Below are 25,778 nucleotides of genomic sequence, written 5' to 3'. Positions count from 1 at the left end.
TGCATAGCCGAGTGTAATAGCAGTACTTCCTATAAAGGTTCCTACACAGGCACTCATAACCCAAAGAAGTGTATGTAAAGAAAGCTTTTTTATGTTTCCTGAAAGTTGAAGTTCTGGCTCTATAGATTAGATTCATTTGTAAACAAGTTCTTTTAAATAGTTTAGTGAATATTTATTAACTCTTAATAATACTTTCCATTCCCCAAACCTAGCAAAGTTGAGTGATGTCTGCAAATTTAAGGTGTGAGATGGGGAGTAACGAGAGAGGTGCGTAGAGAGGTAGACTTTGTAAAGTCATGTAATGTGATATGAAGCAGTTCTGTCTTTTTCCCTTTGGTAATGGAGAGCCACTGGAGATTTTTTTTGTTTTGTTTTCTGTTTTTTAAATCAGGAGAGCAATATGATCAGCTTACTTTACTTTTGTTTTAAAGGAAAGTTACCTTGTCAACTGTATGGAGCATAGATTAGAATGGGGGTGAAAACTATGACAAGGAGTCCAAAGCAAATCTGTGCAAGAGGTAGCGAGGAGCAGTAGGGATAAAACAGGATTGAATTCTAGCCCTGTAGCTTCCTGTTTTAGTTTAAGCCCTTAAACTCCAACCAGTCTGCTCTACCCTTGACTTTAAGGCTTAGCTAAAATTGCAAAAGCTTTACTGAGAAGTCTTTCCCTGACTCTCTTCTCTTAATCTCTTCTTTTGGTAGTCTCTTCTTTGGTAGATCTTTTATAGTACCTTCCTTTTTTTTTTTGTTCTTTTTTGCTAATTTGATTTCTGTCTTATTTATCTTACACTGATGCCACTTTTCATGATAGCTACTTCTAGATAGAAATATCTATTGAACAAGTTATTCCCTAAATATGCCATTCTTGGTTTTTCCCATTCTATTTTTGTGCCTTTGCTCCTGGTCTTTCTCTTTTCCAAATCTTCTTATCTCTCTTCTACATCCATATCTTGAAGTTTTAACCTCTTTTCCATAATTCAAATCCCACCGATTCTGCAAAGTTCTCTAGGATGACTGCCATGGTCACTTCCACCTATGAGCTCTCAAAGCATTTAAGCTGTATACTACTTTATGCTTCCTTGTATTTTTCATCATTGTATGTATTCTGTGAATGTGGATATTCTGTCTTTTTGAGTTGAGTGTGAGATATTTTACACATCACTGTATTAGCATATGCTTAATAAATATTAATTGTGACAGTCATTTGCCCCATTCTAAGTTTTCCTAAAAACAGCTCGGCTATAAACACAGTTTATTCTGCTCTGAAAGACATAAAACCTCAGCTCAGAAATATTTTAAATTGTCTATAATTATCTGAATTTAAAGCAAAAAAATTATAATCACTTTTCTCCAGGATTTTAAAGGCCAAAATAAAAGAGAATTAAAAAAATTTTTTTTGGCCTCACTGAAATATAAAGTATTGAAATATAAAGTTGAGTGTTAATATTTGACTGAATGCAAAATCCTTTAGAAGATTTAAATTTAGAATTCTTCAGTTAAAGGAAGATATTTTCATTTGTTCCTTATGTTAAATAGTATGTCCTTTGCCAAAACAAAAGTTTATTTTCTTGGGAGTCACTCAGAACATTTGGACCTCCTCTGGTCTGTAATCCTGTTAAACTTCATCCATGAATTAAAGCTTAATTATATGCAGTTGGTGAACCCTACATAAGACATTTCCATGTACAATAGTAGTTTACTCATTAAGTTTACTTGTTGGAACCTTATGAAATGTTGAAAATACTTTGTATTGGGATTAAGAAATAATTTTCTTTGGAAATTAACTGAGTTTAATTATCTGTATATTTTTCTTTAGCCCATATGTTGTAAAGTACTATGGCAGTTACTTTAAGAACACAGACCTCTGGATTGTTATGGAGTACTGTGGAGCTGGCTCTGTCTCGGACATAATTAGATTACGAAACAAGACAGTAAGTATTTTTAAATTGTTTTGCTAATTTCGTTTCTAAAGATTCATATTTTAGAATCTGACAAAGAAAAATATTAGTGTGCAAAAAGAAAAGGTTTTACAGTGTAAAGGGATCTAGTATGAGGTGTGAGAATCAGCCACAGATCTCTGTATGTCTAATACAGGAGTCATATGATTGTTTAATATTTTTATTAGGGTAATTTTTGAGAAACTACCATGGCACTCCTCTTCTTCATTTGGAATCTGTGTGCATGTTCTTTATTAACGTAAGTTCCATAAGTTATGGCTAGAATTGTATTTAAAGTTCGTAGTATTCTTTATCTTAAGTTTTTTGCATTATAACCTATGCTTGGTAAACAGTTGAAGTTTTATGTTTCTGAATCTTAAAAATAACTGAAAAGCAATTTTTGTCTTATTTTCCCAAATACTGTTAGGAGGTTTGAAAGTAATAGAGCTAGATTATAATTTTTTTTTTCTCGTAAATTCAGCTTAGTGAAATGTGTTGTTTAATAATAACTGTTTTATGGCTATGTTTTAACCCTAAGTAAAAGAGCTGTTTACAAAATTGTTTACTTTAGGCTAGCAATGCACTAGTTTACTTGGATAATTTATAAGGACAAAGTGATCTTTTTTAAATCTGTGAGTAACTAAGAATAATAAATCAGTGAAATAATTTGTAATTCTGTAAGACAGTATCTCAATTACTGTATGTCATTATTACATGTTGTCAGACATGTTTCAGTAAAATACATTCAGAAAAATACTTAACTACTCAAGTCAATTTGTGGTTAACCAAAATCATTTTAAAGTTTGATTGGGGGAGTACTCTGTAAGTTTATCCTACTAATTTTTTTTCCGTTAGAGAAAATAAATAGGATTTCTTTTTAAGGAAGTGAAACAGAAGTTAAAAGAATCCCTGTTTTGACAAAATGGATTAAGTGATATGTGACATTCTAATTATATATTTTAGAATTTCTGTGGTGCTTAACTAACATTTATGTAAATCAGATGACTCCTGAGAGGCAGAACAATGCTTTAATTGAAAATAATTATACTCCAGTTAGAGAAGTGTTTTAAAACCATTTCAGGGCTAAACTCAGTGTATTTGGTATTTAAAATTACCAAGTAGGAATAAGAAGTAAAACTGTGTGAAAATGGAAAATCTGTTTATTTTAAATATTAAGGTTACCATTTTGAGTACATAGCAAGAATATGATCCAAGTACTTTATTTCTTGTTGCTAATAAGTATAAATTGTGAAGGTATACTCTAGTTCTAAAAGATAGATATAGAGGGATCATTATCCTCAGGAGTCTGCTTCACCAGCTATCAAAGGAAAGATTTTACCCCATTTGTGTTCCTTTTTAGAAGACAGAGTCTACCTAACATGTTTGGGGATCATACATTTGGAGCAGTCTAATTGTTATTCTCACAGAATGGTTTTCCTTGGGCCTGGGGAGGCGTGGAAGGGTCTGATTTCCAGATCCAAAAAGAACCTAGGGCTGCATGAGATGGCCCAGGAGCTGTAGGTATATTATCTCTGGGTGTTGTCTTGATAACAACTCCTGTTAAATCTGAAGAATATGCTATGCTACTATTCCTTCATTTATATATTATTTAAAAAGAGTACCCTTGTTATGAAGGTTGGCAATACACGGGGATATGTATCATCCTGGTTTGTTTTTTTTTTTAACACCTGGACATTGTAAGTATTTGATCATTTTATAGGAATATTCACTGGAGTGATGATCTTGATGTTTGAATTTCAGAGGTGTGGCTGTTACGGATTGGCTGGCTTTCAAAAATATGACCAGAGAACAGCTGTCCTTGATCTGTTAACACTCACTCCAATAATTGTTTTTATGGTCACAGAACAATCAATCTTTTCCTGAGTATGGGAACTTTTTTTTAAGGCTTTATATGCTCTTTTGTTTTTTGTTACATGTTTTGTTGTTTCTTTTAATTCTATATACATTTTAAACAGCACAATGCATTTTTATTATTTTATATTGTCAGTGTTTATATTTACACTTTTTATTGCTCTTTATTCTTTTCTGCATTTCTCAGTTGCCTGAACAGTGTTCTTTAGTGTTTCCTAATGTATGGGTATGATGGTGATAAGATCTCTTTCTCTGTGTGTGTGTGTGTGAGAGAGAGAGAGAGAGAGAGAGAGAGAGAGAGAGAGAATGTTGTCTCACTTCATTTTTGAACCATATATTTGCTGGGTAAAGAATTCTAGGTTGACAATTTCTTTCAGATTTTTGATTTGTTTTAAGAGCAGTGATTCTTGAAAACCACCTAAGTAACACACTTTTTGTAGAATTATTCTTGTCTTTGAAAGAAATCTCGTTAGGGATGAACTGTTCTTGATTTTCAGTTCAATTGCTATCTGTTTTTTGATCAAGTGTTTCTTTGAAAATTAAAAGCACGGGTGGGGGGGGAACCTGATTAAGTTACATATCTTTTAAAAAAAAAATTAAGTTCAATCTTTTCAGCCTGAAGTATAACTGTTTATATTTTACCTCCCTCCTATCTGTACAGTTTCATAACTTGTCACTTTTGAACTAGGAACCAGTTCACAATTGGTTCCCAGAATAAAAAGTGTATCCATATTTTGGTGTTTTGGAATATGCTTTTGCCTATCTGCTCCCCCACCTTTGAGTGTTTCCCCTACCCCCAGTCTTTGCTTAGTGAACTTGTGTCCATGAAGGACCAGCTCAAATATCACCTCCTCTTTGAAACTTCCCTTGTTTTCCTAGGTAGTTTCTTATCTATTTGGTGATTGGTTGATTAATGAATTAGGTAAATCTTTATTGCATATTCACTCTTAAATAAAGAGCACAATAAATTCTAGCTGCCATTATTATTATAACTTTTACTGTTATTATTATTATCTTATGTATTTTGACTGCTAGGTAGACTGAGCATCTTGTCATGTGTATTGGCACTTTTATTTCCTTTTTGTGCTTATCCTTTGCCTTCTATTGGTGGTGGTGGTGATCTTTTTCTTACCAGTTTGCAGGTTTGCTTGACAGTTTGCTGATAGTTTTATGAGTACTTCACATATCATTTTAAAAGTCAAAAAGCCAGTTATCTGAGTGTCAACATAGATATTAAAGAAGGAATTTCAAAATATCTCTTTCAGAGGTTTTCTGCCCTGACCTATACTTTTTCTTTGGGAAACATCTAGGAAAAGATAAAGGCATAATTAACTTTGGGCGTTAATTAGAACTCCCAGTGATTGGAACTGAGCCTGAGTAGCAAAGGGTTGGGATTGGATTGTTGGCAGCTGAGCTGATAATGAATGGTGATTGTGGTAATTAATGGTAGTAGTACTAGGGGTAGAATGAAGGTGAAGCTCTCCTATATTTCAGTGGGTGATAAAAGTTTCTCTGAGTCTTCTGGTTGCATTTAGAGTAAAAATAACTATTTGGTTACTATTCATTGAATCTTTTGGTTTATGAGTATTGGAGGATCTTTAAACAAGTATATGTGAGATCAAACCTACAAACACAGCTCATGTCCTGGTATCAGTGTATCTTTTTTTTTTTTTTAAGAGCTCTTCCATTTTATTGAAATTGTATACAACTTATTACGGAGAAGAGTAAAACCATAGTGAGGATTAATAGGTAGGGCGCAGAGAATTTTTTTTTTTTTTTTTTTGGGCAGGCCGAAACCCTAGTTTATTTCAGCATCAGCAACATCTCAGCCATCACAAAAATAAATTCTACCAAGGGTGACAGAAGTCTCTACAGCAAGGCTAAGGGCTCAGCCGCCAAAAGGCGAGCCTCAGGGGTGCGTGGTGGGCACTGCCTGGGCAATAAGTTAGGAAGCAGTGGAGCTGGTGGTGGCGGCAGGTTCAGGCTAGGGCTTCACTTCTGGGCAGGCACAAGGTCATCAATGGCCTGGCCTTGCTCCAGCTGCTGCTCTATCTCAGTGAGCAGCTTCACCCCGTCCACCACCATCTGCACCAGCTCCACCTCTGAGAAGCCCAGGCGGTCTGCATTGGAGACGTCAAAGACCCCGCCCACAGCAGCCGTGTCCACACCACCGGTGCCTCGCTTCTGAAGCCGCAGCCGCTTGAGCACCTCAGGGAACTTCTCGTGCTTGCCCAGGTGGGGCAACTTGATGTGCACCCCTGCTCGCAACCCTGTGCCCAGGTTAGATGGGCGGGTGAGGATGTAGCCCAGGTGAGGGTTCCACATGAATTCGTAGTTCTTAGACTTGAAGAGCGTTTCAACCTGAGTGAGGCCATTGCAGAAGCGGGTGAACACCTCCTTCATGTTGCCCCCCTTCTGCATGGAGATGACCCGCAGGTAGTCCTCCTCGTTGATCCACACCAGGAAGGTTTTATTGTCATTGTGCCAGATACCGCGGGCATCCGGCCAGTCGCGGGCCATGCCCGAGGCCAGCAGCAGGGGCGACACGGGCTTATCGAAAAGGAAGTGGTCGTCAATGAGCTGCTGCTGTTCCGCCTCAGTCATGCTTTTGAGCGCATAGTACCTCCCCGCCAGGTCACCGTCCAGGCTCGACAGGGCTTCTCGATGGCACGGCGCTCCCTGCGGCTGCAGTGCGGGGGGAGGCAGAAGCCACGGATGCTGCGGCCCGTGCGCACCCGCGAGCGCAGCACGTAGTTGGGGTCCAGGTCGTCGCCGCCCTGCAGGTTGTCGGGGTTGAGGTCGGTCTTGTGCTCGTCGGTGGGCTTATAGCCACCGTGCCGGTCCTCAATGATGGGGTCAAAGCGCTCTTTCAACACGTCCTACGATTCCTTGTCGCCAGCCACGCAGCCCACAGTCATGACATAGGGGTGGCCTGGGTTGTCCACGCCGGTCTGGATGACGTCGTCCACCGTGAAACTGCTCCGCGTGCTCTTTGCGCGCAGCTCAGCGTACAGCTCGGGGGTCAGTACCTTGGCCATGTGATTGTTGTGGCCGCTAAGGTCGGGGAACTCGTCCTCGGCCGGGAAGCGCAGCTTCAGCGTGTTGTGGCTGTTGGAGAAGGGCATGGTGGCGGCGGGTGAGCAGCCGGGCGGGGGCGGGGGCTCTCGGTGGGTCAGCAGCTCCGGGCGCGGCGCAGGCGAACCGAGAATTTTTTTTTTATTGGAGTATAATGGTTTTAGTTGATGTATCTTTAGTAACTGACTTTTTTTTTTTATGATATTTAAAACCATCTTTTGAGTTTGGTGAAACCTACATGTAGATAACCTTACTGTTGTATTCTGTACTTGGAAATCATATTTAATTATTAGTTAGCTTTTAGTCTTTAGGAGAAGAGTAATTGCAGTTGCTTTCCCCTAATATAAGCCACTCAAGGGCAGAAATTTTTATATATTCATCTTGGAAATATTAAAAGTGCCTGTAATAGCTACTGGCATCTAGCAACCTTTGATAAATGTTTGTTGAACTGAAACAGAATCAATTCCTTGGCTGTGTATTCTGTGATAAACCATTTCACTCATCTATTCAGTGTTATATTTTTGTAGATAAATTGTAATTTGCATGGCTGCTACGATTTAGTATTAATGATATGGGTTATTGAACAGATATGATCATATACCAAAGAAAGGCTATAAAAAATGTGCTTATCAGTAACCTTGGAAGATGTGAAATAATAGGATCTGATGCATTCGTTGCCTGATTTTTACAGAAATTATATTTATGTGAATTTAATTTTTTGCTTATTTTTGCATATGTATATCTTGAAAACTGTAACCATAGGCCTACTTTGGCTGATGAGAAAGAAATCTGCCTTTTTGTTGTTATTAATGGAAGTTAATGTAAACATTACTTTTGTGTGTGTGTTTTTGAGTTTAAAAAGAATAAAAAGTTGAGTAATTATGGCATTAAATACATAAAATATTTATGGCAATAATTTTGAAGGTTTCCTTGTGAGGACATATTTTAAAAACCAATATATTTCATGTTAAGTGCCGTTTAACATAAAAAATGTTATACTTGAAATGCATAAAAATTTATGCATTTCAAGTATATACTGCAAAGTAAAAATAGGCTACTCTGTGAAATTGAAGCTTTTTAAAGCTAGATTATAGTTTTGATTAGAGGCTTTCAAAATGATCTCTACATAATTGTTAAGCTATGCCTTGACATATGGAAGAAATAGAATCTATGTCTCAGACATTTCTTGTGTATTTGGAAATGTTCTAAGAAAACACCTAAGGTTTGTCTCTCCCACTTTGGCCCATTTTTTGATTTGACCACTTACTTTAATTCAGCCTAGCACCGTGGATTTTAATCTTCTCTCTTCCACAAACTAATTTTATAAGCTGGGAACTTCAGCTTCCTCATCTGTCAAATAATAAGTAACATTTGTACAGTGCTTTACATTTTACTTGGCAGTTTTATTTTCATTTTGGTTGAATGGAAGGGTTCAAAACATTTATTGATCTAGGCCTGGTGCTCTGCAGTAGAGGTACAAATAACTAATAAGTGTTGCTGTTGTTGCATTGTTTGCAGACTAGTTGAGGTAATACATATGTAAAAAGCTGAATTTAATTGTATAAAGAGTTTGATTCTGTAAAGAGAGTTACTTTAGGGGCAGTAAAGGAGAAAGCACTTAGTCTAACATGGAAATTCAGTAAAAGCTTCATAGGAAAGAGAACCTTTGGAAGAGGAGGAGTCATCTTTCGCTAGAATCAGGCTCCACAAGGGCAAGGTTTTGTCTTCTGTGTTCACTGTTCTAGCTCCACTTGGATAGTGCCTGACATGCAGGATGCTCAGTAGGTATTTGTTGTATGCATGAATGAATGAATGAATGACTCAGAGAAGAGAGGGCAAAGGACATCTTGGAAGAGAAAATGATATGCTAAAATTATATTTCCATCTTTAAAAGTCCAGTGTCATATTCCTAGATCACTGAAGGAAAATGTTCCTTGGTATCTGGTTTAAATGCATTTGCTTTTCTCACACTTAATTGCTCAAAATCATTGTCATATATTAGTTTGATGGATCTGTCTTAGGATCATAATTTTTTGTTCTTCCTGGAGTTTTCCCTTTTTTTTTTCCCCCATATTGAAAGAAGCAGCATATGCCATCTTTATGATTTCATTAATGTCTTCTAGCTTCTTACTCATTTTATCTGTTTCCTGGAATTTATGTTATTCTTCTTTGAGAAGATATTCTTTGGAGCTTCCTGATTTCTTGTTCTAATGTGGACTCTTGCTTTTTAGGTCTGCTGTACAGCTGCATCCTTGGAATTTCTTTTCACTGGACTCCTGGGTTAGTGCCACCATTTTCTTGTGTATTTCCTGTTTCCTTGGTTTTTCACTCTTGTTTTATATTCTTCCTAAACTATCTTCTTCAAGATATAAAAGGTCAACTTTTTGAGTCCTTGCGTATCTGAAGATGCCTTTATTTTGCTTTCATACTTGGTTGATAGTAGCCTGTGTAGAGTTTTACATTGAAAACAAGTTTCTCTCAGAGCTTTGATAGCTTTTCTCCATTATCTTCTAGCAGCCAGTGTTGCTAATGTTATATATAGCTAATGCCTGTCAGAGTCTTATTTATTTGTAGGTCCCTACCCACGCCAGAACTTTTTAGACTTTATTCTGATGTTTCTGATGTTGCATAAGGAACAAGATATATCACAAGGATGTGCCTGAGTATGGTTCCTTTTTATTAGTTATGCCCTGCACTCAGTAGTTCCTTTCAAATCAACACTGTGTCTTTCTTCAGCTTTGGAAAAATTTCTTTGATAATTTCCTCCTCTGTTTTATTCATTGGATGGTGAAATCGCCTGAATTTTATTCTTTTTTTCTCCTCCTAGATTTTCTGTCTCCTTTTTGGAGGTGGGGTAGGGGGTAGGTTTTTTCTACTTTATTTTCTGACTCTTCTAACTGAACTTTTTATTTTAGCAGTTATATTTTAATTTACAAGAACTCTTATTTTTTATTATTCCTTTTTCATAACATCTTAATGATTGAGACATGGATGCTTGAGACAAAATATTTTTTAATCACTCTAAGAAAAATAAGTTATGAAAAAGTTATTTTCTGTTTCCTGAATCATCTCTGTTTCCACTGGGGTTATTATTTCACCTGCTCCATCCTGGTCTTGCCTGTAAGCAGGCTGACCACCAGAAAGGCTGACTAGCTGTCATTGGAAGCATTGGGACAATGCTTTTTGCCTGGCAGGTATAGTGTTAGGATGAACCAGCTGGGAGCTGGCTTTAGGGGGAAGTGCGTAGGTGGTTTGTTCAGTTTCTTTCGCCATTCCTCTCCCCTGCCCTTTTTGGGGTCTGGGGATAAATGCTAGAATGCATGTAATCGGTATGTACAGAGTAGGGATGAAGAGCCAACTCTTGTTCTGTTTTCCTCTTTTCAGCTTCCATGGAAAAGCTAACCCTGTCTTTTCCATCCCCTTCTCGCTCGTGCCCTGCCTACACAGTGATTCTAACTTGGAGCCCCTTTGGCATTTACTTGGTAATCACTCCTTTTGTTGCAGACCCCCCTTCTTTGCCTGTTCTTGCCTGTGACTCTTCATAGAAATGCTTCCAAATTTATTATACTCTCCTGTGCTTATTGTTTTATTATTTATTAAAATGTCTTTCTGTCGGTTTAATGGGATTTTAGAAGGATGAAAGATAGAGAATTAAACAAATTAACTACAAATTCAAGTTGGTTTTTGAACCTGAGTCAATGATATCTCGTCTTCCCAGCTCCACCCACCTCCCTATAACTACTTTAATACTCTTAGGTGTTTAAATTAGTACAACTACTTTGAGGAGTACTATTTGATAATCTGTTATAAAGTTGAATATATAAGCACCCTAGGATCCATCCAGTGTTTCTCCTCTTTAATCTGTACCCTAGCACAATTGGATAGTGAGAAATGTCCCAGAATGTTGTCACTACAGAAAGTTAGGCACAACTTAAATGTTGATGAACACTAGACCCTTGACTAGAGAATTGCTATTGTTTTTTTAGTCTCCATCGTTTTGTAGCTCTTTTGGTGAAGGCAAACTCTGAGAGTAGCATTCTAGTTGAAACCTTTCAGAGTACCCAGTACCCAGCTCTGCAAATGAAAATGATATTAAAATACCAAGTAAAGTTTGTGTCTTAAAACACAATAAATGTCCAGTTTAGTATATAAGAGAAATTTTTAGTGTCTGCTTTTACCAGGATGAAATATATTTCTGTGATTGGGTAAAAGTGTTCTCTCAAGTGGTCATTGAGAGAACACAAAATAATGGAGAGGAAGTTCCTGACTGAGGAGAGCAATTCCTAAGTTATGTATATGTATTTTCCTGAAGGATTATGGTGGGCTTGTTATTTTGTAATGGAAATAATTGGGAAAGTCAGGTTTATTGAGGTATCACTTAATGTGATAGGACACACTGAGACCATTCTTCTTGGTAAATTCTTACTGATAATTAGTTTTATAGCAGTGATTCTCAACTGTGGTGATAGACGTTTGGTAGATATTGTAAGAACTATTACTCTAGTACTGGTATGTGCCAGGCACATTATATAGATTATTGCATTTAATCCTTGTGTAAGGACTGAACAACTGGTAAGAACAGTTATTGACCCATTTTCCAGATGAGAAACTGAATCATAGAGTGGTAAAGTGATTAGAGGGAAAGAAAGTGTTGAAGTTATAGCCGACTGCTAGAACAGAGTGTCTTGAATTCTGGCTCTGCTACGTACTAGTTGTGTGAACTCGGGCAAGTTTATCAACTTTTCAGTGACTCATTGTCTTCATTTGCTAAATGGGATAAGAAGACTACCCTACTTCATTGAGTTGTTCTGAAGATTATACATATGTAAAGTGCTAGGAACAGTACCTGGTACATAAAATTCCTTTGTGTTGATGTGTCATCATCCTGTCTTCTCACTTGTATAGATGGGAGTGTCTTTGCATTGTGAACATTATCAGTTAATGTGTTTGAGTGGAATAATACAGAGGACCATGGAACCAAGGACAGAATCCTAGCATTCACCATTGGTACCTTGAATTATCATCGTTAATGAGGGAGGTATGTAAGCTCCATGAGACAGAGCTTACATTTTTAGGTACAACGAGAGTATCTTTAATAGAATCAGGCAGTGGCTATTCAGAATATACTAGGATGTTTTATTTTAGAGCCCTTAGAATAGTAGTCTTTTTGGTAAATGTTTAATTTGTTGTATTTTAAAAATATATATTCTGCCTTGATGTTAATGATGTACTACTTCAGACAGGTTTGTTTTTTTTCCCCCTTAGTGAAGGTATACCAATTTCTACTGATTTAAGATTTATTTGGAGCTTCAAAGTTTGATATTATTTCATGGTTAATAATAGAGATCTTTTTGATATGTGTGGATTTCTATTACATGAAATGCTTTTTAGGGTTTATATTTGCCTCTGTGTTATTGGACTAATTCATGTTTGACTTTCCTAATCACTTTGTTGTATGTTCCTTCTTTGTGTAATAGATACTAGTTCATACGGGCTTTACAACTCCATATATATTGAGTGCTGTTCTGTTGTCTTCTGATCTCTTTTTCAGGAATCTTTTCATGTGGGAAAGGATTTTAAAATATCTGCCCACTGACCATTTTCACAGTAGAGTATCAGTTCCCTTTCTCTTCAGATCAAGGGATTATAAGCAGCGTGTATATATGTATATTTACATATGGTGTAAGTAGTGAAAGCTTTCATTTTGAATCACTAGTTGTGGGACTTTGTGATAGATTATTAATTTTTTTTTTTTGCCAGACATCTGCAATCCAGATTTCATGAAAGAAAACCCCCTCTGCCCTTTTGTATATAATAATGGCTAAAATATTCTAGTTATGTTTTCTAATGTATGTACTTTGTGTTGAGCAGATTTGTGTTTTTCTGGAAGAATCCCATAAATTTTTTATTGTTTAAAACCTTGGCTATTTTATACCCTCAACCCTCCTGTTTTTGGGTGGGATGAGCTAGAGTGGTGAGGGGTGGAAGGGAGTTACTGAGTTGCTCTGTTGTTTTTTCCAGTGTTTTCCTCATGTTGAATACCTAAGGGCCCTATTAAATGTATGTATTGCTTTTCCCAAGAAAGAAGGAGTAAGAGGGGGAGAAATTTTGATTATAAAGCAGTTGGAATCTGAAACTTGATGGATGTTCAGATGAAGCCTCACATGTAAGCTTAAGTGTTACTTTTGAGATTTAGGTATTTCAGAAATTGCTACTTAACTCCTCAGGTTTCTCTAAACCGTTGGTTTTTAGCAAGGGATTTTGGTCACCATTGTGTATTGATTGTGTCATGTGTCATATAAACTAATGAACGCTGAAACATTCGAGGAGTTCTGTAAAATGAGATATCTAAATGCAGTAATGTAATTTGGAGTAAACATTTATTGGCTGGGGCAGGTGGTACTAGGAAAATGAAGGCAAAAAAGGAGACTTTAAAAAGCCCTTCGTGTTCCTTTTAAAAGACATGTTTATTCTACTTTTCCTGCCCCAAATTATTGTAACCCTTTTGTTTGCGGGCAGAAAATAGAAATCAGCTTCAGCGATCTTATGCTGTTAAATATTTGGAATAACCTCTAGCAGTTCTAGACTTGGTCACTGGTTTGTGCTTTATACATATCTTTTTTTCAGGAACCTCCTGGCTTTTTGGTACCTACTTGAAATTGACTATGTCAGTTTCAACTCTTGGTTATGAATTACAGAAAACTCATCCTAAACTGGCTTGAGGGAAGAAGGGAATTTATTTGCTCACGTAACAAAAAATCTTTGCAGAGCTGGTTTCATGCATGGCTTGATTCAGGGTGAAAGAAATGACTTGGATTCGTCTCTTTGTTCTGTTACCTCTTTACTGGTACCTCTGTACTGATTCCACTCTCAGACTCTTGCCTTACAGTGACAAGGTGGCTGCTAGCAACTACCTGGATTATACCTTTCTAGTTGAAATCCAGCAGTCTTGTACCTCACTGCTTTTGAATGGGTCAGTTGCGTTTCTCTGTGGCTATTGCAATGTGATGTGATTGGATTAGATCTAGGATATGTGTCTAACCTAGATCTAGGATGAAGCTGACTGCTAGAGTTCATGGTCTGAGGATGGGGAAGTAGTGATTCCCTAAAGGGAAAGGAGGGTATGTTAGAAGGAGAAGGGTGAATGGGTGTTAGAGTGGCAAAAAATAACATATTTCTATGTATTTCCCAAACCTAAAATCAAAACAAAATATATCACGCACAAAACACACACACACACACACACACACACACACACACACACACACCCGCTAAAATAACTTCCAAAATGAATGTTAAAGTGTTAGAAGAGGTATCTGTTGACATTGGGAATTTAAAACTGTGGGGTCCTCAACCCTTTCTCCCTTTCATCACAGTAAAGTACAGTAAGGGACAGCTAGAATGATGTATCTCAAGGAGCCTGCTCCTCTGTCAGTAGTATTTGCTGTAAGAATTCTGGAAAGTCTGCTTTTTAGGATTACAGATCCATGGTTTCGTTTAGACCATGGTGGCCTAACCCTGGTTTTAGTTCTGGTGTCCATGGCCCCTTCTCTTACAAGGATTTTCTCACCATGAACAGGTGCTGCTGTTCCGTACTATACTAAAATCTTAAGAGAGTGAGTCCTTTTGTGTGGAACGTAATTCTTGCTCCTTACTTGGTATTTCCTGTAGAGTGAGATTGAGTTCTAAGTGTATTTCTCACATGCCTCTTAAAGTTCCAGGCCACAGCATTAACATGACCAAGCACTGTAGCATAAGACCCTTAGAATTTTTCATAGCAATCATGTGCCGCATCTTAATCTCTGATTAAATACATCATATATGTCACGCTCCATCACATCTTTTCTAAATCTTTTGATTGGATTATAAACATTTTTCTTTATTATCTTTTCATATTACAATATAGTTCTTCCAGTAGACTTTCTCTTCTACCTTAACTAAGTAAATTAAACTTACAAAAGTATTTCCTTGGCTTTTCCTTATTGGTAAGCTGCCCAGTCTTCACCTTAGTTGCTATACTTCTTGGCGTTTCTCCCAGTTCCATTTCCCTTTCATAAGTCAGGCCCACCTTCATGCACTTTATTTTTATACTGTACTTTCCTCTCCTGGCCGACTGCCCGTCATTGCCAGATCCACGATGAGCCCTCCCTCCCTGTCATACGCCTGACCCTTAGCACACTGTGACAGTGGTTATTTGGAATGATGTGGTTTTGTGGGTGGACTCCTGGATATGGAATCAGAAGACCAAACATCAGTTCTTGGGTTGTTACATGTTAGCTCCCTGACCCTGAGTACATTGTGTAACTCCTTTAAACTTCAGATGCCTAATCCTAAAATGGACCTAATATCATATTACTTGCCACACCTACCTCAGTGTTTTCTTGTGAGGAACAAAAGTGATGAGTGTCAGAGCATTTTGTAACCTATGAAGTTCTATACAAATGTAAATTTTATTACTATTAAGGCAAAGACTTAAAAACATGGTATTTAGTTTTTGATTATTAATGATTTAATAATTTTATGATATTTGTTGAAATAGTGGATATTCTCTAGTATTAGAAAAGCATGTTAGAAGATCATTGTGTCTTATCCAGTAAAATATTATTTAATCTTAGGAAGTCAAGAAATGTATTTAAGTTAATTTTCCAGAAAATGGAAGTTTAGCTCCTTAGGTAGCAAATCTCTAATTTTAACAGTTTTAGATGGAGATCTTTTAAAATTGTATTGCATAATTCCTTAAACTTTTAGCCAGAATGTGTAAAGTCCTCCTATTTTAATCATATAAATTAAGGCAGGAAAAAAAAGTGACATGAGCACGTTGTAAAAATTCCAAGTAGTACAGAAGACCAACTTACCCCTCAGTTTTACTTCCTGGAGGAGATGTCGGTTAACAGTTTCTTGTGGCTTCTTTCAGCGCAGATGTATGCATATTATTGTTTTAAACAAGGGATTCATACTGCATATGTGGTATTCTGTACCTTGCTTTTTTTTTTTTTAATGTTCTGATGTATCTCAGAGATCTTCCCATAGCAGTACATGTAGGTCTGTGTGTATGTAACAGAATGCATTTTTTTCCAGTACTTTGGATAAAATGAGTTCCAACTTACCAATTTTTGTTGTTATTGTAATCAAAGCTGCAGGAAACTTTTGTAGGTATGTATTGGCATACCCGTGTTGTTATGGGCATTGGATGCATTCTGAGAAATGGAATTACTGGGTTAGAGGGCATGTTCATTTTTAATGACAATTGCTTTTTTTTGTTGTTGTTGGTTGAGAGGGTGCTACCTAAGTCCTGTGTTATTTTTTAGTACTTAGGCAATTTCAGTTTGAATTATGAAAGAATTTTGGATTTTGCTTTCAGTGCCTTCCTGCTTAACTGCATGCTTTGCCATCCCTTCATCTCAAAATTAGAAATTTTGACTAAGAAGTTCATTGGGATTTTAAGCAAGTTTACATACCTGTTAGCTACTACTGCATTTGCTGCTGCTGCTGCTGCTACTGTTACTGCTGTAAATGATTTTATTATTGCATTCTCCACACTAGCTTTCCTACTTTTAGTCTTTGGCTGAGAGTCTGCTGTCACAGTTTCCTTCTTAAAAGTTCAGGTACAGTCATACCATCTTTCCATTTAAAAATGCGTAGGCATGTAAAGCAGAATTGACCCTAACCTGCGTTTGCGTTTTGCACTATTTTCCTGTACATGTTACAGTCAGACGCAAAGAACTGGTACTGGACTTCGTTCATTTTTGTGCCTGTTCCATTTACATATACCTAGTATTTCATTCCCTCTTTAGTCTCCTGACAAACTTTGTTCATTCTGCAAGAGTCAGCTCATAAGTCACCTCTTCTGTGAAGACTTCCTTGGATGGGGAAGAGTGGTGTGGTGAGATTTTCAAGGCTGCAAGAACTGTATCGTTCAAGGCCTTGAGGATTAAAGTACATTGTGTGGATTTTATGTTAAGAATACTGGTTCTCATGCATAATCACTTTAGAAACTGCTATCCTGGAGTGCTCCTATACCTAATCTCGTTGTAGCGGGCATTGCTTACTATTGTAATTATTTGTTCCTGTTCCCTTCCCTTCCCACTAAGTTGCGAGCACCATGAAAGCAAGGGCAGTGTAACAGGCTCTCAGTAAATTCTTGTTGGTGCCTACTGTCTGTTGTTGTGTTTGGATATTAAACAGAATGATGCCTGTAATGTGAGTGCTGTAGCAAAAACTCAGTACTGTAAGTTGTTATTATCGTTACCTTCACTGGACAGATAAATCCTCACTTGAGAAGTAAAGGGTGATTTCTTGAAAGAAGTGAGATTTGATCGAGGCCTTAAAAGACTGTGTAAGGATTACATTGGTGAGTTATGCTCAAATGGTTTTCAAAACTTTATGAAAAGTCACTTTATGCAAGTTAAAACTTAAAATTTGATAATAAAGTATCTATAGTTATGTCTGTCTATGGCACTTGAAAAGGGGAACTGTCTCATGTTTTGTTTGTTTCCTTAATAAATAGTAAGTACTAAATATAGAATTAGTGTTATATGCATAAATAATTATGTCCAAAGGGCAGGATTTAAACTTGTCAAAGATTCATTTTTAGAAAATTAAAATTCTTAATTTTGTGCGAATTTACAAAACCTCCCTTGAATTTGTTTTTACTAACGTAAAAACATTAAGGCAGAATATGTATTTTAAAACAGCTTGTGTATGGCCCTTGAGACACGTTGGTGGGTACATTTTTATCAAAACCATGTACACAGCATATTAAAAGTATCATATTATTATACTAATCATATGACTCTAGAAACAAAAGTAACCAGAGGACTAAAGCCTATCAAAACCATCTTTTTGTTTTTGTACAATGGGATTCTTTTTAAATTTGCCAGTGAATTCATACCAGTATTAAAACCAGATGTAGGCTTCCGTCTTTTAATGTATTAGCTCAACTATAAAGTCTTATTTCCATCTCTGATTACTGAGTATTTCATTCATGGTTTATTATCTCTCTCCTGCCCTCCTTTTTCTTTTTTTTTTTTAACTAGACTCTAAAATATGATTCAAATGATTTTAAAATGACATTGCTCCATTTGTATAGTGACAGAAATAAAATTAAATCTGTATGGTATTAATGATAACTTAATTAAATCCACAAATGAAATACTCTATTGATAAAATTTTTCGTTGGAAAGGATTCTTGACAGTTACTGCTAAAAGAAGTGTTAGCTGTGGTTTGAGAATAGATCTAAGCATTTTCCATCTTAGAACTAGAATCTTATGTTACCTCTTTCTGTATAAAGCACATCCTCTCTTGTGTTTTTTTCTTTTCTCGCTTTAAACCTCATGATTTTGAAATCTATCTGAACTGATGAAAAGTTATAATTATAGAAATAAAAAAGATACTTAAAATTTTTGTAGTAATGGGAAGAAGTAGTTCTCTCTGTTGCCAAATAGAAATCTATAGCCACTTTTTGTAACTGGTTGTGTTTGTATGTAAATGAAATTTGTTAAAAACATTTAAAGATTATTTGAAAACAAAACTCTGGGAAAATGACTATCAACTAACTCCCCCGCTCCAAACAGTCAGTGTGTCTCCAAAGGATATGAAATAAACATTTGAATCAAGGCCTGTATCTAGGAGGGCCTACTCTCCTTCCTTTCCTATTCTCTATTAGTGACACAAAATACGTGTAGAGTGGTTTAAATGTTGATAGAGATATCATTCTTTTCCAAAGTTCATTTGCTACCACTGATATTTGTTTATTTATTTGGTTGTGCCGGGTCTTAGTTGCAGCAGGCAGGCTCCTTAGTTGTGGCTCATGGGCTCCTTTGTTGTGGCCTGTGAACTCTCAGTTATGGCATGCATGTGGGATCCAGTTCTCTGACCAGGGATCAAACTCGGGCCCCCTGCATTGGGAGGGCGGAGTCTTATCCACTGCTCCACCAGGGAAGTTCCACCATTGCTATTTAAAAGAGACCAGGTGAACATTTATTCCTCCAAATTTGCTAAGATTTACCTGCATTTTGGCACTTACAAGGCTGAAATTTGGCCCATCACTTTTTACCATTTATCTCATCTTAGTGGAAGGAAAGAAAGTGGGCCTCACTTGCTATCTGAGTGCCACTTCATAACTATTATATTTTAGTTAATTATTTGAGTTACTCTATTGATGGTCTTTCCTTTCTCTGGACAGTGAACTGCTTTTCTTATTCAAAGCCTAATTTTAATGCCAGTTCCTCTTTCCTGCCCTAATTAGTCACTCTCCATTGTGGTTCCATTTCACTTTGAAAGTGCTTTTTATAATAGTTTATAAGTCTGTCTTTCATGCTAGCTTGGAACTCCATGAGGTTAGGTTAGAGACTTTAAATTCAACATAGAGCAGATGTTCAATAAATGTTTTTTCAGTGAATGAATGTTTTCTAGGGCTTTTTGGAAAATATGCTTTCTTAGATCACTTTTACACATGGCTTATACTCTTATACATGCCACACACATGTACTGTTATTCTCAGCAACATTGTGACCCATATGGGATAATTTTGTAATTGATATTTCATTATTTTAATATGTTTTTCTTTGATAATTAGTGCAGTTTAATATTTTTAATGTATGTTAACCAGCCCTATTTTAATTTTTGTGAATTGCATATTCATTTCCTTGCCTATTTATTTATTGAGATTTTATTGTTTTTCTGAATGACTTATGTGAATTCTTTATGTTTTAAATAATGTGTGTACTAAGTATATCTTACTATATTTGCTGTGAATATTTTTCTGTTTTTTAAGCTTATATTTTTATGTAGACAAGAGCTAATAAATTCTCATCATTCTTTGCTTTTCTTGATTAGAAACTCTTCTTGCCTACTGATTTGATACTTTGATTTTTGTTTACTTTTATTTAAATGTTTTTAAAATGTTTAAATAATTGATCTGTGTATTCCTTTTGGCGGGATTAAACATCTGTTTTCAATAAAATACTCATAAATCTACCTCTAATGTCTTCAGTTAAGGTTACTTTTCAGGCTAGGTGCGTCTACTTACTTGCAAGTTCACTTACAGGTATACTTTTTTTTGTTTGGCTGGCACACCATTTAAAATAATTTTAATTTGAAGGCTTAGATGAGGTAGGCATTCTGCCTGATGCGCAGGGCTGCTATTCAGTTTTACTGTTTGTTTCTGGCTGATATCTGTTCTTACTGTTGTTAACCACTGTAGCTGTTCTGACTGGTTGGCTTTATGGCTTCTGACTGTTCTGATTAGACATTGCCTTTACTCTTTGTCGAATACATATTTTGAATATCACCTTCGGAACAAGCCTTGCAACTCCCTATTTTCTGACATTGAGACCAGTTTGTGACATACACTATCACACCACTATAGGCAATAGGGTCAGAAGACCCGTGGGCTTGCCGCTTAAATAGTTGTATTTGACAGACCACTCAGTTTCTCTGAATTTGTTTCTTCATCTGTAGAAAGAGATGATAAAGTGTTTCTGTTTATTTGTGTGAAACATAAAATACTCAATAGCGGTAAAGTAATATAAAATTTAAGTCAACATTATATCTCTGTGTTTTAGAAAGTATTTGTTTACTTGTTTATTATTGTTTAAAATGATTTTATTGAGGGATAGAAACCTTTCATTTTGTAATTGAAGTTAAAAGGCTTAAAGTGCAGATACCACATTTGAGCCTTAATATTCAAATGGATTGTTAAAATAATACTATACACAAATAATTTAAAATTAAGATGTATTCATGTACCAGTATGAATGATTGGATATTGCATCATTTTCTTTGATTGGGGAAGATAGGAAATGACCCTCTGAAGTAGGGGGAGGGTTTTATTACCAAATGGAGAAAAGCGTAATGGGAGAGGGGCTTTAGAAACTTTAGACATTTGCTTCAGATCTCTTCTCTCCACCTTTAATAATTCAGGGCCAAATATAGGCTGTGGCCTCAGGTATTCGTGTAGGCATCATAAAAACTAGGACTGTCAGTTTCTTCACTACTGTATATCCAGCACCTTTAACAGGACTTATACGAGAGAGCCAGTGAAGTAGATACGTGTTGAAAGAATAAAAATAGGTGTCCAAATTAATGTGAATTTATTATTTATTAAAGTCTTTTGTTAAGAAAAGACTATGAGAATCTTTTGTTAATATATTATAGGCTCATAGAGTTGGAATGAACCTTTGAAGTCTTCTAGCAAAGCCAGACAGTTCACAGATCAGTGTAATAGCTCTGGCAAGTCTTCCTTTAGTCTTTTTTTTTAAATTAATTATTCATTTATTTAGGCTGTGCAGGGTCTGTGGACTCTTAGTTGTGGCACGTGGACTTCTTAGTTGTGGCACACGGACTTCTTAGTTTTGGCAGGTGGACTCTTAATTGCAGCATGTGAACTCTTAGTTGTGACATGTGAACTCTTAGTTGCAGCATGCATGCGGGATCTAGTTCCCTGACCAGGGATCGAATCTGGGCCCCTGCATTGGGAGCATGGAGTCTTACCCACTGGACCACCAGGAAAGTCCCAGTCTTCCTTTAGTCTTGCTGTGGATTTGTCCAGTGGCAAATGCTTTGCAGCATTCAGTGCTTTACAGCACTGAAATCAGATCCTGAGACCTTGAAATATAGTAGGTCTTTTAATTCTGAACTTTCTCTAGTGTACTTCTGAATAAAGGGTGCAAGAGCAGAGACAATGAATCAAGGAGCTAATAAAGGATTAGTGACTTATTGGTTGGAAATAGTGGAATGCTAAGAGGATAAAAATTGAAGTCTAGGTAACTGAAAAGGTCAGCATTGAAGTAACTAAACATGACACAATTTTTTGGACTGGTACTGCTTTTGTAACACCCCGAGCTCTTTAATCTTTACACCAGGAATGTGTAATAGGGAGAGGAGAGAGAACCCAGGCCCATATGACAGCACCACCACCTTGCATACCTCTGCAGTGTGTGGTGTGGTGGCCCTCAACAGCACTTCTGCCTCCCACTCCCCCACCGTGGCCGCAGACCACTAATTTTAAAAGACTGGGAACATCAGATGTGAATATGTCTTTTCTTTTAGTAACTACAAATCTGTACCCATTCATTCATTATTTATTGAGTGCTAACTGTATGCCAGTCATGGTTCCAAGCATTGTGGATACATCGGTGAACCAAAGATCTCTGCTCTTGTGGACCCTTTTCTTAGTGCAGTACTGTTCAGTGGAAATGTAACATGAGCCACATGTGTAATTCTAAACTTTCTAGCACCCACATTTAAAAAAAGTAGTAAGACTTCCCTGGTAGAGCAGTGGTTAAGAATCTGCCTGCCAATGCAGGGGATTCAATCCCCGGTCCAGGAAGATCCCACATGCCATGGAGCACTCTAGCCCTTGCGCCACAACTATTGAGCCTGTGTGCAGCTACTGAAGCCCACACGCCTAGAGCCCCACGCTCTGCAACAAGAGAAGCCACAACACTGAGGAGCCCATGCACTACAACGAAGAGTAGCCCCTGCTCGCCACAACTAGAGAAAGTCCACGAGCAGCAATGAAGACCTAAAGCAGCCAAAAAAATAAATGATTTAATAAAAAATCAATAAGTAAAAGTAATAGGTGAAATTACTTTTAGTAATGTATTAAATATATTAATATGTAATTTTAATGTTATAATATATCTAATAATATTAATATCAATAACATTAAACATTAACAGATTTTAAATAAAATAATATAATTAATATATAAATATCATTTAAAAGTGTAAGCAGTATATAAGTTATTAGTGAGATACCTTCCATTCTCTTTTGGGTACTAGGCCTTGAACTTTGGTGTATATTTTAAATTTACAGCATATCTCAGTTTGGGCTAGCTATGTTTCAAATGCTGGGGAGCTACTGTATTGGATAGTGCAGCCTCAGAACATACTGGTTGCTCTCTGTGGACGATGAAGTCAGACCATCTGGTCTGAGGTAGAGAATCAGTTCCTGAAAGTATTAGAATTTTCAGATAACCCAGACTCCTTATGCCCATGGCCTGCAAAGCTTTACATGATCTGTACAATACTTTTATGACAGTGTATATTGGTGCTATATGCAAATATAAACCACCTGGCAATTTGCTTAGAAATTTTAACATGATAAGGGTTTTTTTTTAAATTGAGGTAAAATTCATATAACATAAGATTTACCATTTTAAAGTGAAAAATTCCTTGGCATTAGTGCATTCACAGTGTTGTGTAATTATTCTCTCTAGTTCCAAAATATTTTCATCACCACTTATCCGTTAAGCAGTTTCTCCCCATTCCTTCCTCCCCCTAGCTCCTGGCGACTACCAGTTTGCTTTCTTTCTTTATGGATTTACCTATTCTGAATATTTCATATAAATGGAATCATACAATATGTGCCCTTTTATGTCTGGCTTCTTTCACTTAGCATAATGTTTTTGAGGTCCATCTACAGTGTAGCACATGTCCATACTCTATTCCTTTTCATGACTGAATAATATTCCATTCCATTGTATGTGTATACCATAATGTGTTTACCCATTCATCTCTTGATAGACATTTGGGTTGTTTTCAACCTTTTGGCCATTGTGAATAGTACTGTGAACATTCATGTACATGTTTGTTTGAATACCAGTTTTCAATTCTTTTGAGTATAGAACTAGGAATGGGATTGCTGGGTCATATAGTAATTCTGTGGTTAACGTTCTTAAAAAAAAAAAAAAACTTTCTGAGGAACTTAAATATTGTTTTCCACAATGGTTGCACCAGAAATGCATGAGAGTTTCAATTTTTTCACATCCTTGCCAGCACTTGTTAATTTCTATATATATATATTTTATTATAGCCATCCTAGTGGGTGTAAAGTGGTACCTCATTGTGGCTTTGATTTGCATTCCCTAATGACTAATGATGATGATGCTGAACATCTGTCTTTTCACATGTGGCTGTTTGTATATCTTCTTTGGAGAAATGTCTATTCAGGTCTTTCGCCATTGGGATTGTTTGTCTTTTTTTGGTTGAGTTGGAAAAGTTCTTTATATAGTCTGGATTCTAGACTCTTATCAGATATATGATTTGCAAATACTTTCTCCCATTTTATGGGCCGTCTTTTCACTTTGCTCATAATGGCCTTTAATGCACAAAAGTTTTAAATTTTGATAAAGTTTAGTTTATCTGTTTTTTTTTCTCTTGTTGCTTGTGCTTTTGATGCTACACTAATGATACATTGATACATTGCCCAACCCAAGGTCATGAAGTTTTACCCTTATGTTTTTTCTTCTAAGAGTTTTTTTTGTGGTTTTAATCCATATTTAGGTTGTTGATCCATTTTGAGCAAATTTTTGTATATGGTGTGAGGAGGAGTCCGACTTCATTTTTTTACATGCGAATATCCAGTTGTTCCCCCAGGTTATTTCTTTCTTTTTTTTTTTTTTTTAATTTATTTATTTGTTTATTTATTTGTTGGCTGCTTTGGGTCTTCGTTGCTGCACACGGGCTTTCTCTAGTTGTGGCAAGTGGGGGCTTACTCTTCATTGTGGTGCACAGGCTCCTCATTGCAGTGTCTTCTCTTGTTGTGGAGAACGGGCTCTAGGCACTTGGGCTTCAGTAGTTGCGGCACACGGGCTCAATAGTTGTGGCTCACGGGCTCTAGAGCGCAGGCTCAGTAGTTGTGATGCATGGGCTTAGTTGCTTCATGGCATGTGGGATCTTCCTGGAGTGGGGATCGCACCCGTGTCCCCTGCATTGGCAGGTAGATTCTTAACCACTGTGCCACCTAGGAAGTCCCCTCCCCAGGTTATTTCTTGGCGTGAGCCACTGTGGGATTGGTGGAGGTGGAAACAAGCTTCTTCCAGTAGTTATTTTCACATCTTACATAGTCTTCATATTTTTATATTTTCAGTTGTTACTGTGTCTTCCTGTTATCCCTCCTTGGGGCATTTGAACTCTTTCTAATTTTCTCTCTTTTTTTCCTTTCTCTCATATAGAGCACTGTCCTTTATCTCTGCATAAAATGAGATTCTTTCCCTTCTCTCAACTTATTTCTTTGGGTTGTGCTTATAGTGGTTATGCTTATAATGAGAACTAGGTTTTATTATCCTGAGCTATTAATATTACTTGGAAGCATTTAAAAACTAAGAGGATGTTTTCAATAAAAATAGGGACTTTCACAGGTTGCACTTGAATAAGATTTATCAAGAGGGGCATGGTGGTTAAAAACATAGATTATGATCAGAGAGGACTCACATCTTGGTTCCATCTTACTTGTGTGTGACCAGAAGGAAGTTACTGAACCTCTGTAATAACTTCATTTGTCAAAGGGTGATAATAATAGTATTTTACCTTATAGGGTTGTTATAAGGATAAATGAGATAATGCATGCAAAACTCTTAGCACAATGCTTAGTACAGATAGCACTGGCTCTACTGCTACAACTACTACGAATCTTTCCTTCCCCTCCTCTCTCCTCGGGCTTCCTTTCTCCTCCTTCCTCCCTTTTCTTTCCCCTGACAGCCTTTGTTTGTGTTTCCATTTTCCTAGTCTTTCTCTGACATTTCCTTTTTGTTTTTTTGATTATTTTATTGTTTATTTATTTATTGGCTGTGTTGGGTCTTCATTGCTGCGTCTGGGCTTTCTCTAGTTATGGTGAATGGGGGCTACTTGTTGTGGTGTGTGGGTTTCTCATTGTGGTGGCTTCTCTTGTGGTGGAGCACGGGCTCTAGGTGCGTGGGCTTCAGTAGTTGTGGTGCGTGGGCTCAGTAGTTGTGGCTCGTGGGCTCTAGAGTGCAGGCCCAGTAGTGGTGCATGGACTTAGTTGCTCCTCGGCATGTGGGATCTTCCCGGCCTAGGGCTCAAACCCGTGTTCCCTGCATTTGCAGGCGGGTTCTTAACCACTGCACCACCAGGGAAGCCCGACATTTC

General features: G+C 36.9%; 2 protein-coding genes across 2 annotated transcripts in view; one reads left to right on the top strand and one right to left on the bottom strand.

Moving 5' to 3' along the window:
- Positions 1–25,778, top strand: part of STK3 (serine/threonine kinase 3) — a 316,883-nt gene that overhangs the window by 67,681 nt on the left and 223,424 nt on the right. The window contains exon 4 of the mRNA XM_057735647.1: positions 1,817–1,931. Within this exon, the coding sequence (XP_057591630.1) occupies positions 1,817–1,931 (115 nt within the window). The remainder of the gene's footprint in view (positions 1–1,816; positions 1,932–25,778) is intronic.
- LOC130853562 (creatine kinase B-type-like) lies at positions 5,600–6,998 on the bottom strand. The gene is given in 2 exon segments (XM_057735648.1): positions 5,600–6,466; positions 6,469–6,998. Coding segments are annotated over 2 exon segments (1,131 nt in total). The 5' UTR covers positions 6,935–6,998; the 3' UTR covers positions 5,600–5,801.

This window comes from Hippopotamus amphibius, chromosome 5 (genome assembly GCF_030028045.1).
Source record: "Hippopotamus amphibius kiboko isolate mHipAmp2 chromosome 5, mHipAmp2.hap2, whole genome shotgun sequence".
In the NCBI taxonomy this organism is placed as follows: domain Eukaryota; kingdom Metazoa; phylum Chordata; class Mammalia; order Artiodactyla; family Hippopotamidae; genus Hippopotamus; species Hippopotamus amphibius.
Note: the sequence above shows the minus strand (reverse complement) of the source record. Positions and strands in the feature narration are given on the sequence as shown.